Here is a 17,810-nt window from a genome sequence, read left to right on the forward strand (position 1 = left end):
CAGAGAAATAGATTATAATAGGGAACATTACAGTGTAATATTCCCCATTATAATCCATTTGTCTAATTACATAAAATAGCAGTACACAACAGAGAAATAGATTATAATAGGGAACATTACAGTGTAATATTCCCCATTATAATCCATTTGTCTAATTACATAAAATAGCAGTACACAACAGATAAATAGATTATAATAGGGAACATTACAGTGTAATATTCACCATTATAATCCACGTCTAATGACATGATGTAAGACACCTCCCCCCCTTCCCCCGCTCAGACTCACCCTTCCAGGAGCAGCAGCCATGTGTCGATGTGTGCACTGACTGCAGGGGGCGGGTGACACACACACGTCTCCTGTGACTCACCTCCCCTCCCGCCGCCTGTTACTATAGACGCGGCTGGGAGGGGAGGTGAGAGTCACAGGACCCGCCCCCTCACTGTGAAGCCCGTCGGCAGTGCGGGGCCCCGGTGTTCGAACACCGGGACCGTGCACTGCCATATATTGCATGACCGGACCGCACTGAGACTGTGCGGCCCGGTACCATTTGATCCGCGGACCGGGGGTTGGGGAACACTGATTTAACCCATTCATATGAGCAGGGGATAATTGTAAATCTATTGTTCAGTGCATTCTATATGTAGTATATAGTACATCTACATATAGAGTGCCTGCAACAATACATTTACAATTATCCTCTGCTAACATGAATGGGTGAAATGATCCCTAGTACAGGGCTACATACAGATCATTTAATCCATTCATGTTATTATGTATTGTCTGCACTGTATTAGCAGTATGTACTTTATATGGACTCTATATAGAATATATACTGCTAATACAGTGCAGACTATACATAATTGCTTAATAAACCCCCCCAAATCTGCCCTCACTCACTGTGAGTCACTGTCCTGGAGAGAGCAGGGACGAGTCAGAGGCAGCGCTGGTCCAGTGGGAGGAGCTCCAGGTGGGGTCCTAATTTAGCTGGCTTAGAGGTGCCTGCCAGCTAAATTAGAACCCCACCTATGGTAGTGAAGCTTCTGGAGTTTGTCCGGAGGAAGAAACACCCTCCGGACCAGGCCCAGGCCCAGATACTCTAGGCGAGGGGAAGGCACCAAGCAAGACTACTGGACGTTCAGGATCCAGCCGAACTCCTCCAGGGAACACACCGTGATCCCCAAGGCCGACACCAGAGAGGAACGTGGCTCCGCTCGCAGGAGCAGATCGTCCAAGTACCCCATGATCGAAATTCCCCGGCAACGCAGAAGCGCCAGAACCCTGGTGAACACCCGCGGGGCTGACGCAAGGCCGAAGGGCAGCGCAACGAACTGGAAAAGCTCGTCCCCCACCGTGAAACGAAGAAATCGCTGATGAGATGCGCAAATAGGCACATGAAGGTAGGCATCTTTGATGTCGATGGAGGCCAACAGGTCCCCCAGACGAAGGCATGTCACCACAGATAGAAATCGATTCCATGCGGAAGCGACGGACCCGCACAAAAGGTGTTTAGGAGTTTGGAGGTCCAAAATGGGCCGAACCCCCTCTTTCTTGGGCACAGTGAACAGATTGGAGTAAAACCCCTGGAAGCGTTCCGAGGACGGAACAGGAACAATAACTCCCTGGGACAGGAGGTCCGCCACTGTGCGATGAAGATCCGCCAGGCGGGAAGGGGAAAGACGCATGTTGGATGGGGAAAAACCTGTGACCCGGCCGAGATAGAAACTCGATCTTGTAACCTGTGGACACCAGCTCCCGAACCCAGGTGTCTGAGATGTGAGCCAACCAGAAGTCCGCAAAAAGCCAAAGGCGCCTCCCCCACCCTGGAACCCAGGGTCGGGGCGAGACCTTCATGCGGACTGGGTTTTGTCAGCGGGCTTGGCAGACTTCGGCTGCCAGGGACGCTTGTGAGGCTGGGAGGAAGAGGCTCTTGGGAACTTACCGCCCTTCTCGGAGGACGGAGGGGGCCGAAAAAGCCGCTTGTGAGCGGAAAAGGAAGGCCCGGCTTCCGCCGCAGCTCCCTCTTGCGAGCCTGAGGTAAGAAAGTGCTCTTACCCCCCGTCAGATCCTTTATGATCTCATCCAAGGAAGCTCCAAACAAGCGGTCCCCCATAAAAGGGAAGCTCCGTCAGAGCCTTTTTGGAAGCCTGGTCAGCCGACCAGCACTTCAGCCAGAACAAACAACGAAGGGTGACCGCCGTCATCGACACCCGCGACACCAGGGGCGCGGCATCCAGGGCCGAATTGCACACAAACTTATGGCCCTGCACCAGCTGCTTTGCCAAATCCACGCAGGCGGGGGTAAACCTGTTCTTCCGCAAGCCCCTGATGAAGCATCTTCGCCCATTCAGTCAAGGTCTGCGAAACCAGGGCAGACGCCAGGACCGGGCGCATCAGGGCCCCAGACACGGAAAACAAGGTGCGGGACACCGCCTCAGCCTTCTGATCGGTGGGGTCCTTAAAGGACGGCAAATCCTTAACCGGGATAAGAGTGACCTTGTTCAAGCGGGAGAACAGGGGGGTCCACCACAGGCGGAGTGGCCCACTTGGACAGGAAACTTTCCTCAAATGGATAGCGAGCCGAAAAACGTTTCGGAACCGCAAAGGATTTGGACGGGCATTTCCACTCCTTATAAATTAACTAGTCAAAAAAAGGAATGTAGGTTAACACCTTTGCGAAACGCTTGCCCTTATGCGTTCCAAACTGTACCGAAGCCATGGCAAAAGTGCCAGAAAACTCCTCAATCTTAAGCGTCTCACGGACGGCGCGCACCAGCGCCGAGACCAGCTCACATTCCTGAACCATGAGCGCCGAAGCAGATTCATCCTCACTGCCCGAGTCAGATGGCGAGGAGTCCCCCGGATCTGGATGAGGCGGCGTGGACGGAAGTTCCCCCTCCTCCTCGGACTCCCCAGACAATGCCGGGGATGGCATGGGCAGAACCCGTTTTTTAGGGGGCCTAGAGGGGTCCGCAGAGCGCAGGCCACAGCCCTCGCAAGGCAACCCGGTGGGATCGTCCTTACGATCCATAGCCCCCGCACAGCAGAAAATCTGCCCACCAGAGAATCACCACTAGGCCAGAGGGAGACCACCCGCAGTACTCACGACCCCCAGCTGTGTCACTGTGTCAAGCACCGGCAACGCCCGACCCCCAGCAAGGGAGAGCTGTCCCCTATGTCCTTCCTGTAGCGGCGTCTGAGGCCGAAAGGAAGTGTGTCCCCGGCCGTCCGGGGATGAAGAGAGCCTGGGCGGAAGTAACGCGGCAGAAAGGGCACCTTGCCCTATTCCAAAATGGCGGCTGTGACGTCGCCCGGAGCCCGCAATTTTCGGCCTGGCCTCCGCATGATCGCGGCATCCGCGGCCGTAGCCGCGAGCGCCCAGGCAGCCCCCCACTGCACCACAGAGGCTCCTCCCAAAGACGCGGCGCCGCCAGCCCATGGAAGTGCTGTGACCGGTGGGCCGGGACCCCGTCATGTGCACCCCGGGGAACGAAAGTCGCAACCGACCCGCCGAGGCAGAGCCTGCATGCGCTCGATGGCCACCCAGGGGAGACTACAAGGATCCATCACCATCCAGCATGTCGCCCTGGTGACGCTTGCTAGCAGATCCGAGAAAAAACGGAAGGAAAATAAAATTGCCAGAGAGAAAATTTTTTAGCTCCTTACTCTTGACGCTAGGCAAAAAACTGGAGACTTGTCAGCAGGTGTGGGGTTGGGCCACCAGCAGGGGCCGCCCCTAGGCTATGTCTTTTTGTTATGTGCCTAGCGTCCTACTCCTGCAAGTGGCGATACACCCTACTTTTCAGGATCTATGATCTGTTGCCCTGTGTCCTTCAATGAACGGGAGAGAAAATGTCAAGGCTGTTCCTTCCTTCTGTCATAGTGTATGCACTTTTGATTTACCTTAAAAGAGTTTATATTCCAATGCTGTAAGTCAGAAAGTGAGCAGCATTAGTAGAAGGGAGGTTGGCTTTCTGGTGGCAGCTTACATTTATTTTGCCTACAGAGCAAAGTTACTAAATTCAAATCAGGGGAATTTACTAAGACTGGGGCAGACAAAATGTGTAGATTGCTAGAAGAATGAAATGTTTTTCGTTTTTTTTTAGAGATGTTGCATGTCTCTTCCGTTTCTGTTTCAAAAACCCACTCTCCTTCTTTACTGTCCCCTAGCTATATTTGTTTAATAGTGTAAACTGCCTATGGTGCTGATAATGGAGTAAAGTGCCAGGAAGATATAATCACTGCACAAAATTAATTCACTACCATAACGTAGTCAACAGTAATTACACATTGCTTGCCACAGTTTATTGCAAAAAAAAAAAACACAAGCAATTAAGCAAACAATGTTTCATGAAGTGTATGATTCTCTATGGACCGGACAATTAACTTGACTAATCAATGCACCTCACACATTCCCCGCTAATCACAAAACTCAAAATGAGTTTCTGGATACAATTATTCACTAGTCTCAGAGCCAATTTATATAAAAGACACCAAGTGAAATGCATACATTTATTAAAATGGCACATTTGATTAACTCTGCAATTCATGTATATTTGTCTAAAGTAGCATTTAACAAGGCAAATATGATTAGCATTTTCTATTATTATTATACAGGATTTATGTAGCGCCAACAGTTTGTGCAGCGCTTTACAACATTTAACATGTTATATTTTTACAGCCAGACAGTTGTGAAACTATCCTACAACACATACAAATACTACAGTTTTAGAATTAGAAGTCCACTCACCTTAATCTCTATGCAGAATATGGGACTGTGCTCTATAAATGGGAAGGTCTGGAGCCGGGTAAGGTTAGGAAGGCACATGGCATAACCACTAATATCCATCTCTTTTTCACACCGGGATTCTATCACAAGGGAAGGGTAGCAAGTGATAATCCATCAAAACAGGGTGAGGAAATATAAGGAGCTTACCAAAAATAGCAGAATATAATATATAGATTTTTTTTTTTAGATCAGATACTTTTTCTTTCTTGAAAACAAATACAAAATGCAAGTAAACAACTAAAACTCAAATGAAAAAAAACAAACCACGAAAAGCCAACACAATTGGAACATAGAGACATCTTTCTCCTAGCAACCAGGAGTACAATTAGAATATTAAAAGAAACAATCATGTGTGATGAAGGGTGAAAGGGACCAAACCCCAGAAAGGAGTGTGGACCATTTAAAATCATATCCTGAAGAAAACTATGAATTGGTGAGAAAATTGGCACAAGGTGACAGTCAACCCATTCTTGTGCTGTTAAATAATATGACAACCTAAGACAACTTGGCACTTATGCTACAATTACAAAGTATTAAACATTTCTAATAATCAACCTAAAAAGATTGCAGAAAACTGCACTCCTTACAACAAGCAAGACCTCTGTGATGAGGCCAATGCAGAGATTACAAGCAAAAGGCTACTGGCCAACTGCACTGCATGCATTAATTAAACAAACAAAACCTAACTTAAAAGTTTGGTACACATGAATTATATGACCTGGGGACTCTGTTGAAATGTAGTGCCCAGACCTTTTTACCACAAAGAAAAACAAATGCCACAAATCCCCGAACTTACTAGCCTTTGGAGGTGGTGGTGCAAGAAACTATCATTGTCTCTGCTAGTGACAAATGCAGATGTCCTTTCTGTAGACCTGCAAACCACACCTGCCTGTGCCTCACAACGCTACTAGCAAACCACAACTTTAGTTTGAACCCAGCTACCCCCACATTACAGTCCACGTGGTTTGTAGCCACAATCCTATCCATGACTCACATTTGCTGCTACCTTGTTTCCACAGTGCTGACACTTCACAGAGAAGCTGCCATGTTACAAGAGACAGATGGACAGTAAAAGAAGCCATCATATGAAAGACAGATGCATGTTACAAGACACTGACTTATACCATGTGGAGACTACTTAGTGAATAGTTACAACTGGAGGCAGCTGGAGATTCCTCCACTGTCTTAAGAGATTTTTTTTCCTTTCAATCTCCATTGCCATTGCAAACAATTCTCATAATTTTCTGTGCCTGTGACATCCTAAGTGCAGGACATGAAATAAAAAGAGAAATATTCCCTATAGGAACAAATACAGTGATAAACGTTTAACAGAGGTTCTAACCCTTTCACACAGTCCCCTAGCTGTGCTATACCTTAATGCACACATTGTGGTCCTCATCATCAAGTTCTGAGCCAGGAACTTAGCCAACCCTTGAGTGTCTGAGCCAGTAAGGTAGACATTAGGATGGGCCACAAAAGAGTGCGAGGAGAGCAGCAAAGGGAGCAGTCTCTCATATGTACAGTCCGGAAAGAGGTAGACGGCAACCACTGGGAAAGCAGCAGCCTTATTAGAGTATATATGAGGTGTATCCACCAAAGGTGAAGAGGTCCTCTTCTCATTGAAGTCTTCTGCAAAATGGAATAGGCAGAGAAGAAGTTTATTGGAGAGAGCAAGGGCCCATTTGGATGTTTTCAGTCCTTGCAGGTAAAATAATTGAACAAGGTATGCTTGGTTTGAAAAGACAGTGACCTGGATCAAGGCATAGGATGCCAACACCCCTGAAAGTGGTATATCAAAAAATCAGAAAAGTTGGGGTTTTTTAGGCAGCCGACTGACAACTTGCACACCAAGAATTTTTGAAAAAATATATTTTAATTGATTAAAAAGCAAATAGAATTGATAAAATTGACAACATGATTCCCCTGTGAGCTCACTCCACATTGATTAAATTCATTCATATACAGATGACAATCAGAATTCTTGTGCAATTGAACATGATTGAAAAAACATGATTGAAAAGTTTATAAATACATAACATGATTAATATAATGAAAGACGATGGAGGAGCTTGATTTTCTCAACGTTTCGCACTAGATAGCGCTTCTTCAGGAGATGAAGAGGGAAGTTGTCTATATAGTTTAGAGAAAATATATATAGAAGATATAAACATAATTGAGCTTCAAACATAGCCACTTGAACTTGTCTCGTGGTATGGTACACAGGTAGATATATGTATATAAATATATCACCTACCCTTGGAGTCTGTGTGCGTCCCAGTCGTTGCCCCTGGCTCAGACCGTGAAAGAGTAAAAGCAAATGGCAGGGAGGGGAGAAAGAAGGGAAAGAGGATGAAAAAGGGGCCCCAGACCCCAGTGGAGGCAGACCCAATCGGGAGATGGCGGGGGTACCTTGTTAGAAAAGCAAATCAGAAAGTTAGAGCGTACCACTTGGGGCCTCAAAGGAAAACATAAAACTAATCTGAGTATCAGTGGAAACAAGCCACTGTACCCTCTCATCCTTACTGGATATAGTGCTTAAAATAAGTACATACCACTACTCGCAAAAGATTGGGAGTAGATACAAAACGTTGACGGTCAGCGTAGTAAGGTAACCGTTCCTCTCTCTCGATATCGCGCCCCCAGCAGCTAATACAGCCCCTGCAGGCTGTACACTGATGCTGGGGGCTCGCGTGGGTGCTAATAACGGCGCTCCCGTGGTGACGTCATCACATCGTCACCTGATCCAAGCCAGGAACAGCTCCCTGTGAAAATCGCCAGGGAGCGTGGTGAGAATACTGGCGCTCTGAAAGATGGTAAAATCAGTGGAACACATGGTGGAAGTGTTTCTGGTTTGTGGAGTCCAGCACCCTTTCTGCCAGTTCCTAGGGCCGGGGTCCCCATCAGGATATAGTAAGGGATAGGGAGGAAAAAGAAATGATAAGTAATGAGGAGAAGGAAGAAAAAAAAAAAGGGAGAAAAAAGCATGATATGGTGTACTGAAAAAGAGAGAGCTAGGAAAAGAATAGTAATATAGGAAAAGATGACTGCACAGCCAGATAAGAGAGGAAATAAAGATGAAAAAATCTTGGTGTGCAAGTTGTCAGTCGGCTGCCTAAAAAACCCCAACTTTTCTGATTTACCACTTTTGATATACCACTTTCAGGGGTGTTGGCATCCTATGCCTTGATCCAGGTCACTGTCTTTTCAAATCAATTTACCTTTTGGTGGCAAACACCTTTTCCTTCTGACCTCAATCAAGGCACTGACAACTTCCAACTCAACTATTTATATTTACAAATTACTTTGGTAGTAATCTGGAAATTTCATTAGTACTATCTCCATAATTTGATTTTTGAACCGTCTCAAATTATGGCCGAATATTGGCTCCAATCTTGGGACGGTATAATGTCGAAAGTACAGGAGAACTGAGGGACCTTATGCAATTATTGGAGGAGGGAACCATGCCCGATGTTGTACAGGATGAGGCTAGCCACTCTGGGGTAGCAATAGAGGACAAACCTATAATTTTCAAAAAGAAATCCACGGAATTTCCAGCTATACAATCGAACCCACACATATGGGCTTTCCTCCACAATACCATCAAAGATATTGAGGCTCTGTCCAATGACTCCTCAACTACCAATTTACCTGAACCACTCAATGAGGCCTTAAAAAGCCTATCTACGATGGAGGACATCGTTATAAAACCGTCAGATAAAGGGGGTAATGTAGTTGCACTCAATAAAACTCAATACGAGACAAGATCCTCTCCAACTCTGAATGGTACTTACGAATCAGCGCAGAAACAGTTACGTCGTTTCATGCGGAATACAAAACAATAATTTACCAGGCATTCAACAATGACCTAATCAATAAACAAACTTACGAATATCTAGATATAATGTTTCCTCGCATGTCCACATTCTATTGTCTCCCCAAGACTCACAAAAGCCTTGTGGCCCCTACGGGTAGACCCATTATTTCATGGGTAGGTAGCCTCACTGAACTGGCCAGTCGCATGGTCGACCAACACCTTAGACTCCATGTAATCTCTTTACCATCCTATCTCAAAGATACCTCTGAAATACCGCCGCGGGGGGGGGGGGGAAACCCTTATACACAGGGCCTAAGAAGGCGCCTGATGTGGGCATTTTACCAACAAACATCTATTTAAAAAAAGTCCTGCATGGTGTGCCCCTGTCGTCTTCGATGTTCTCCTTTCTATTTCTATTATATATTTTTGCTTTACCATCTTTTTCATCAAGTCTTACCATTTTCGGATGGCACTACTCTTTATATATATATATATTTTCCTACACAGATGAGGGATTCTTTCCCCGCTGGATCTGCTGACTTATGGGCTGTGGCCCACTGCGAGAATTGCTCTCCATCTTCAGGCTAGAGGATTGCAATCCTTGCACTGGGCCGCTGTCGTCGGTATATATCCGGTCATGTGTGTGAACCAAAATATAGATGCTTTAAGATGCAATTACAATTATTCTCTTTACACATGGGCGGTGGTGCACTCCTCGCAGTGGTTCCCATCTCTGGATGGGACCCACTGCCTGGACTGCGCCACAGCCCATGATAATCTAGTGCGGAAAATGCATAGTTGAGGGAGTTTTTTCTGTTTTTTTCTGTTTCTGCGGAGTCGGGTGTTCTTGGGGGCTGCGGTGCACCCCGAACAGTGGTCTCCATCTATTACTGGTGGACTCCACTGTTCGGACTGCACCGCTCCCATGGGTAAATCGGCAGATATGGAAGGCCATGTCTGCATGGATGTATCTATGTGCTCTTATTCAACGGATACTTTGTACAGTATCTAATTCACTTCTTACGGGATTTCATCATCTGTGGTCCTTGGCGGACTCCATACAGCGATTCCTACTCCCGTTCTAGAGGGGATCCGTTGACTGGACTTCGCGGAGACCCACTGACACGGAGTGCAGGAAATGTTTACTCCTCCTTTCCCGCACCTTGGTGTATTTCAGTGATCTTTCCCACAGATATACCTGCTATAGTTTCTACAATATAGTTTCCACTTTTTATCAACTAATAATAGATCTAATATAAAAAAGTCTATCATGTACTGTTTCCTTTGCTAATCTATTAATTTCGCTCCACTGTGTAGAATAATCTATGGACTAAACCAAAACAAATATTATGAAAGTTTTACAAAATATACATCAATTGTAGATCATCAAATGTTTGATTCATATTTTTCATATGTGACTAAAAAGCTATTAAATACAATTCATATACGTAAGCGCTGTTGGTAATGTATTAAGATGTATGGTAATGTATTAAGATGTATTATGTATTATGTGTGCATCCCCCGCTCCCCTGTCTCTCCCTTTTTTTTTTTTCATCTTTATTTCCTCTCTTATCTGGCTGTGCGGTCATCTTTTCCTATATTACTATTCTTTTCCTAGCTCTCTCTTTTTCAGTACACCATATCATGCTTTTAATGCTTGGGAAGACTTTACCGAACACCATCGCAGGTATGTGTGTGGCACTGCCTTTCCTGCTTTACTAAAAGTGAGGACCAGAAAATGCGTCAAATTCCAAGTATTTCAGACTGATTTCATGAGACAGTATATGGTCTGCTTCTGTTCTGCTAAAATGAGAGATAACAGAATCGTGCTGGGGTTTGCCCTTACTTGCTATCTATAAAATAGGTGGATGCAGAAGCAACAGATGGCTCAGGAAAAGCTGCAACCAAAGCAAGCCCCTCAGCTATCAGAGAGCAGGAGTGACAATGCACACTTGCAACCACAGTAAAAGTACAGGCAACTGAGTCTTGGTTTTTTTGAGCCTTGTGTTCAATCTCCTGCAGGTGGCATAATAACAGACGGGTCATGAATATGAAATGCTGTATCCTTCAAAAGAGCGATAAAATACATATCATTAAAGTTATTACTATTGCTACTACAACTCATTTGTTTTTCTTTTTTACTGAGTAACCAGCGAGCGCTGTGCAAAGGTTAAAAAAACATTTTTTTCCTGTAGTTCTTTAAAGCACCTATTTAGTGCAGTAAAAATGCTCTTCCAGCCCTTGCACTGCAGCGCCTTGTGCTATCAGAGATTAGTAACAGCCACAACCCTCAGCATCATCACACAGACTTAGATTGAGGAGCATGGGAGGGGCATATCTGGCCATCTCAGTTACATTACAGAGAGCAATGGACAGGGCTTGAAAAATCAGCTCGTCCTCTCGTCTGTGACGGGAGGACTATGGAGCCCGACATGTAGCTTCACGCCCGGCCGATTTAATTAAATGGCCGGCTGGGAGCTTTACATTCAAGAGATCAGGCGTCTCTAAAGACGCCTGACCGCTTGTATAGGAGCAACTGTCACTGCCTTGCCGGTCCCGAGATCTGCTGTTCTCGGTGCGGCCCGGGACCGGCACGGCTGGTCTGTGACAGGAAATCAAAGGGAGTTCGGTACACAACCTACCTTTGATCTCCTCTCTTTGATCTCCTCTCTACCTGTGATAGCAATAAAGTTGTGTAAAAAAAAAAAATACATAAAATGAAAGCATAAAAAAGCACATTTTTTTAGGCCCCCCACATACACACGCAAACATGCGTCGAGTGCGCCTACCAGCGAAAACGACGATTGCGCCTATTGTGCCGCACATGTTACATATCACGCGAACGTCGGAGTGTGAGCAATAATTTTAGAGCCATTAATCACTGATAACACTAAATTGATAAACAGTAAAAGTGTTTAAAGCGTCACCTATGGACAATTTTCAGTGTAATTTTTTGCGATTTTGCGGGCGCATGCAATTTTAAGGCTTAACATGTTTGGTGTCTATTTACCCGGCGTGACCCCGACTTTTATATTTTACCACAAATATGGGTAAGAATAAATTAATAAATGTTTTATAACATAACGTAGGGAACACTTTTTTTTCCCCAAAAAAATTTACTGTACTGTTTTCATTATATAGTAAAAAATACCCCCCCCCCCCCAGTGGTAATTATTTACCTCCCAGAGAAAGCTCTGTGTCCCTAAAAATTTTAACATATATTGCAAGGCTATAGTCCGGTCATGCTGACTGGTGAAATTTTTGACTGACTGGTGAGAAGCCCTGAAATTGTTCAAGCCCTGGGCATGTGTATTCTTACTTGAAATAAGTGTGTTTTGGGGGACAAATGCGCGTAGATGCAAATTATAGTAAGGAAGGAGATCACTACCACCTCCCTCAAAGATAACCGCTGAGATCCTCAAGGAGATTAAAGACATAGGCCACTGTAGAGATGCTCTAAAGTACAGAGTGGATGAGGCCACTACTGTCCTACATGGACATGAAACAGATCTTGAAAAATTACAAGCTGACTTCCAATTAAATGCATTCCCTCTGTTATACTAATCTAATTTTTTTAGAGCACATTAACTTTTTATGCCCGGTCTGTTTTAGTCCTTGTTCACACCATGTCCGGACTAGATCTAGATGCGTTTCTGCAAACGTGGTGTGTTATGTTTTGACACATTTTTGATGGATTCCTGTGCATTTTATGTTTTGGGCTGTAATATGCAGATTATCGTCACGTCACTTCCTTCTTTTTAGCCCTTCTCTTGTTTGTGTGTGGAAGCTGTGTGTGTGTGGTGAGCGGACTTGTATTCTTTGTATACAGGCATGGTCTTTGTGCTGGCTATTGTAATCATTAGACAACGTGCTCAGAGGACACGTCATTTTTGGGTACACCTGTTCTTGAGTCTAACAGAATCTAAGGGTCAGTTTTGGACATTGTACAAGGACTTGCGAGCTAATCCAGATAAGATTTTTTCTTACACCCAGATGTCTATGCATAGGTAATGTGTTATTTTTAGGGGCTTCCTGTAATGAAAGAAGTCTTAAAAATGTTTTCCGGTTATGTCTTTTCGTTAAAAGGGGCAGCATTATAGTGTGAAAGTACAGAGAACTGCATGTTTTATTGTGCCGTCTGTTGAAAAGAAATTGCCTATTGCTGTTTAAATATTGTGTAATGTGCCTTGTAGTTTTCAGCCGTTCCCACAAGTGACTTTTTTTTGGGTACTTTATCTTGGCTTTGACTTGCTCCTTCAGATGTTGATGCCTGACCTGGAGCATCTGGACACTGCTTATTGCAGGGCAATTTCACCTACCGAACGTCTCATTATTATGTAAAATAACATTTTATGGATCCATGTTGTAATTAGTTACCTTGTGTCAACTACTAATACTACAATCACAGTATGTGTGAAAGTTTGTAATTGAATTTTGTAGCAGGAAAACAAGAATTCCAGCAACAGTAATCCCAGGTATGCTGTTTGGATGTAGCTGCTGGCAACTGTTCAACTCCTGACTGCGTGACAGCGTTAATCCACATGTATGTAATACTATGTCATGCATTGTGGAATAACTCACTACTCCTGGATAGCACAGCGCTATACCCATCGGCTGTTTTAGATCGATCAATTGATAGTGGATTGAGAAAGAGTTTTAGGATCGATCTGTATCTAGCTTGTTGTTTTTATCTTTTTGCAAGTTCCTTTTTATTTTGCGCTAATTAAATGTTTTTCAAGATTTTATGCTATGTGCCTTTTATTTTTTCATTTTGGGATATTCTACTTTGGATCCTGTAGGGAGTTGTACTCCTTATATCGCTAAGTATTGCTAGCGATGCTACAGGTGATTGGAGCCATTTTCAAAGGGGAGGAATAACGCTGACACCGGATATCCATGGATGCATTGATGTGGCTGATACACATTGTATCATGAGAGACCGCTGGGATATATGCAGTGGAGGTGCCATCCAAATGGAGTAAAAGAAAGAGTTCCTTACATGCTTTCTCATCAGGGGGATCTGGTGAATGTTTAAAGATTTGTTTCATCGCATGAAGGTGGAGCACGGGAAAGCATTGATATCTTTTGGACAGTTTCACCTAAATGAACTTTTAGAATTATTTCCTCATGGTTATTTATTAAGTGATTAGAGAGCAACTTGCTCTTATTTATATACATGCTTATTCAATTAACTTATTTGGATCACTTACTTATTCACTATGTTAAATACATTAGTATGGTGATGAATTTGCAATGGTGCATGTGTCTTAGTTTGAGTTCTTAAGAGATTTTACTCACTGGTAGTCTATAGATAGATTATAGCTATCTATCTATATAGATATATATATCATTTTTTTTTGTCTGAGATTTTTACACATAGATCACAGTAATTTGTGAACACTGATAGATTTTTTTTGTTTTTGTTTGATTTGAACATTATTTAGAATTGTAGGGTTTGGTGAAAAGTGTTTAATGATAAGGGGAGATAGCACAGTGTAACTTTTCTTGCTATGTAGCCAACTTACTACTGCATCTCCACAATGGGCTTCATGAAAGATTGAAGTGCATGTAAGTTTGGCGCTTCCTGCTCCCTGAAGAGTTCCTCTCCCCCCATCTTCTGAAGTGGGAGTTTTTTTTAGTGTAGCTGTCCTTCAGGCTACACTATTTTGTTTGGACCGCTTGCACTGTGAAAACAAACATTATAACATTGGTGATCTTTATTATTCACAGGTTTCTGACTATAGGTCATATGTGTACATCATACATTTGGGATTTCGCCTTTGAAGAGCTACTATCTATTACATTGTACAGTCAACATGCAAGGCATTTTGGCGTAACTTGCACCAAGTGGTTATGCCAGCTTCAACCGAGTTAAGGTTGAAATTGATGAATTATTTTGGCATATATGTAATTTTCCAAACTGTTTAGGTGCTATAGATGGAAAGCACATCCATATGAATGCCCCCACTGAGCAGAAGTAAATATTTTAATTATAAAAAATAGTTCTCCCTAGTCCTTCTTGCAGTGTCAGATGCAGATTAACACTTCACTTAAGTGATCATAGGGTCCTATGGCAGCAGTAGCGAGTCCGCCATTTTTAAATTTAATTTGGGTCAGCTATTATGGACCAACAGGCTCAATCTCTCCAGGAATAGACCATGGCCAGGAACCACCAACCCATACAATCCTTTTTGTTTTTGTGGGTGATTAAGCTTTCAGGACAGGCAAACATATAATGCGACCATACTCACAACAAGGTCTAAGCAAAGCGAATTTTCAACTATAGATTGTCACATGCGTGTAGAATGGTGGAGTGCACATTTGGGATACTGGCGAATAATTGGCGTGTACTGCACACAGCCATCCAATTGGCCTCGGAAAATGTAACAAATGTTAAGACAACCTATGTTCTACACAATTATGTCAGGGAGAGGGATGGGTAAAATTTTAAGGATTACTTACAACATTCCCTAGAAAAGGCTGAATGGAGCTCTGGCAGGGGAAGCATGAGTGCCCTTAACATGAGGGATGAAATGGCAGAATATTTCCCGACCCTTGCTGGTGAGGTTTCCTGGCAGGAATATTTTGCCCAGTGTTTTTGAGACACACATGATGCCAAGATACCCTATCTTGTTTGTTCTTTGATCTTTTACTTTGATTTCATATTTCTACTAAAAATGCTGCTAGCATGTACACCTCATGATGCTGTGCACTGAATTAAAATGTTCGCATGTTAAGTTTTCTCCATGCCTAATAAAAAGATGTTGGTTCACTGTATGCTTGTTTTTCTCTTTTGTCCTAACAGTATACCTTGGGGGAAATTTCTCCAAACTACATTGTGTGAGCAGTTATTCTTACTAAAAATTTTGCTAGAATGTACACCTTGTGATGTTGTGCACTGAATTAAAATGTTCAGGTTAGGTGTTCTCCATGCCTAATAAAAAATGTTGGTTCACTGTATGCTAATTTTTCTCTTTTGTCTTTTACCAGTTCACCTTGGGAGAAATTTCTCCAAACTACATTGGGGGGAATCAAAGCAATTGCAACAGTTTTAGCCTTCCTAGATTTTTTTTTTTTGGTGCAAATCTGTCTTTCAACATGTGCCTGTTTTGACCTGAGCTTGCACTACTTTTCCAACTGCATGTGTTTTGCACCCGTTTTCATCAGAGCTTGCACTACTTTTCAAACTGCACGTGATTTGCACCTGCTTTGACTAGAGCTTACACTACTTTTTCAGTTGCATGTTTTTTGCACCTGTTTTCATCTGCACTGGGCTGTCTGAAACTGGTGCATCACCTAAGAAAACAATCACAACTTAAGAAATCCCCATGACCACGTTTTCAAGAAGCGACTGTTAGCTTTTTGCCTGGAGTTACAAGTCTTCTTTCATGTAGTCTATAAAACCTCATTTATCAACATTACACTAGCATCATAAATCTGGTGCAAATATATTCCGTGCAAGTTCAAGCACTCGCAATTGCTATGATAAATTCCCCCCATTGTGTTTAGAGCAGTTGACCATAACAATGAGCTTAATTTCAAAGCTTCATTCAACAGACAGTATGAAGTAGATTGCTTATTGTGGCCAGCTTCTCCTGATTTGTTGATCCAGTTTCCTTAACCCCCCCTGAATTGTAGCTAGGACAACATGTATTGGGGTCTCCATGTGGGACATATTATTGTACACAAACAACGTCTTACATGTTTTTGTGTGACAAATTATGGATGCAGCACTTGATAGTGCAATAAGTGAAAAGCACAGCAATGTACATGCAGGACACATACGACAACATTAAGGCCTGGTTCACACCTGGGCGTTTTACAACGCGTTCCTACGCTCTGTAAATCGCTCAACATGTGAAAACCAATGATTGCCTATGGGCATGGTTCCCACCTGGGCGTTTTACAGCGCTTAGGGACGCGCTGCAAAGCGCCCAAAGAAGTACAGGAGCTTCTTTGGGGCGTATTTGCCGTGCGTATCCATTGGGATATAGCCAGGTAGCCCTCAGAAATGCGCGTTTGTGGCACAGTTTTTTACCGCAAATCGGGCTAAGAACGCCCGGCACGAAACGCACGACAAACGCGCATATTTGATACGTTAGGTGTGAACCCAGCCTTAAGGAATCCATAGAGAGCTTTTTACTCACCACAGTCATGCTTTGTCCCTTATTTATTCTTGCAAAGTCGGAGAAAACTCTGGCGGCTATACCCCTCCACTTATCCATCTTGCGCACTGGGAGTATAGAGCTCCGGACATTCCGGTACATATTTCGACAAATAAATCTGTGTCCACATATGCTTGTTGGCTTGCCAAGAATATACAAATTCTCTAGCAAACAGGGCACAGGAGAAATACCCTCTTTCCAGGACTGAGGTTGATAACATGGTAACACCTGGCCAAAGGCTTTTATTTTTTTGCATTCAAATGCATTCTTGATGCATTTATGCGTGTTCCAGGCCAGAAAAAAAATGGGACACTGGAATGGACTGCTCTGGTGTGAACAAAGCCCAGAAATACCATAGGAATACATTGGAATGCATTCTAAGTGTGGACAAAGAACGTTCTGGTCCGGACATGGTGTGAAGTCCGGGGTCAGGGTAGTCTCCAGGTTTTTACCATAACTGGCTCCACTTGAACTAGGCACTGTATAAACAAGCCTGGCTTACCCTGTGCACCTGATAAAACTACCTCAATTTGTTTCATGTTTGAGGAATGTAAGGTGTCATTGCAGACCTGCTTTAGGGCAAGTCCAGCTTACATTCGGATATGTGTATTTTTATTTTTGCACCATATAGCCCGTATGTTTCAAATGCCTACCCTCCTTCCTTTCTCCCTTCCTTTTTCCCACCCCCCTTTCCCTCACCTCCATTTTCCTTTTGCTGATCCATTTCCTTCTTCCCTTCCTTTGAGGGTACCTCACTCACCTTTCCTCTATCTTCTCTTCCGCCTCCTTCCTCAGGGAAACAATTTTCCACACTATCTGTGTAATCTAATGTGCTGTTATAGCCCATCATTATCTTTGGTGGGTGGGGCAGGCAGTCTGGTTTCAACAGGTGGCCTGGGCGTGCATGATGGGTAGATCCCGTGTCACCATGGAGCTCTGGTGAAGTCCATCTTCAACAACATTATGTAGCTCTGGGGGTAGGCCTGGCAAGCATTTGCGGCTGTCTGTCTGTGACTGGTTATCTGCTGCTTGGCGTGTCCTG

At 43.8% G+C, this 17,810-nt stretch overlaps 1 protein-coding gene across 2 annotated transcripts in view; it reads right to left on the bottom strand.

Moving 5' to 3' along the window:
* The window catches only part of IPPK (inositol-pentakisphosphate 2-kinase), a 325,056-nt gene that overhangs the window by 212,904 nt on the left and 94,342 nt on the right, over positions 1–17,810 (bottom strand). For both annotated transcript variants that reach the window (XM_018561475.1, XM_018561474.1), the window contains one exon: positions 4,751–4,869. In XM_018561475.1, coding sequence (XP_018416977.1) covers positions 4,751–4,869 — 119 coding nt within the window. The remainder of the gene's footprint in view (positions 1–4,750; positions 4,870–17,810) is intronic.

The sequence above is a fragment of the Nanorana parkeri genome, unplaced genomic scaffold, assembly GCF_000935625.1.
Source record: "Nanorana parkeri isolate BGI_ZX_2015 unplaced genomic scaffold, ASM93562v1 scaffold526, whole genome shotgun sequence".
In the NCBI taxonomy this organism is placed as follows: domain Eukaryota; kingdom Metazoa; phylum Chordata; class Amphibia; order Anura; family Dicroglossidae; genus Nanorana; species Nanorana parkeri.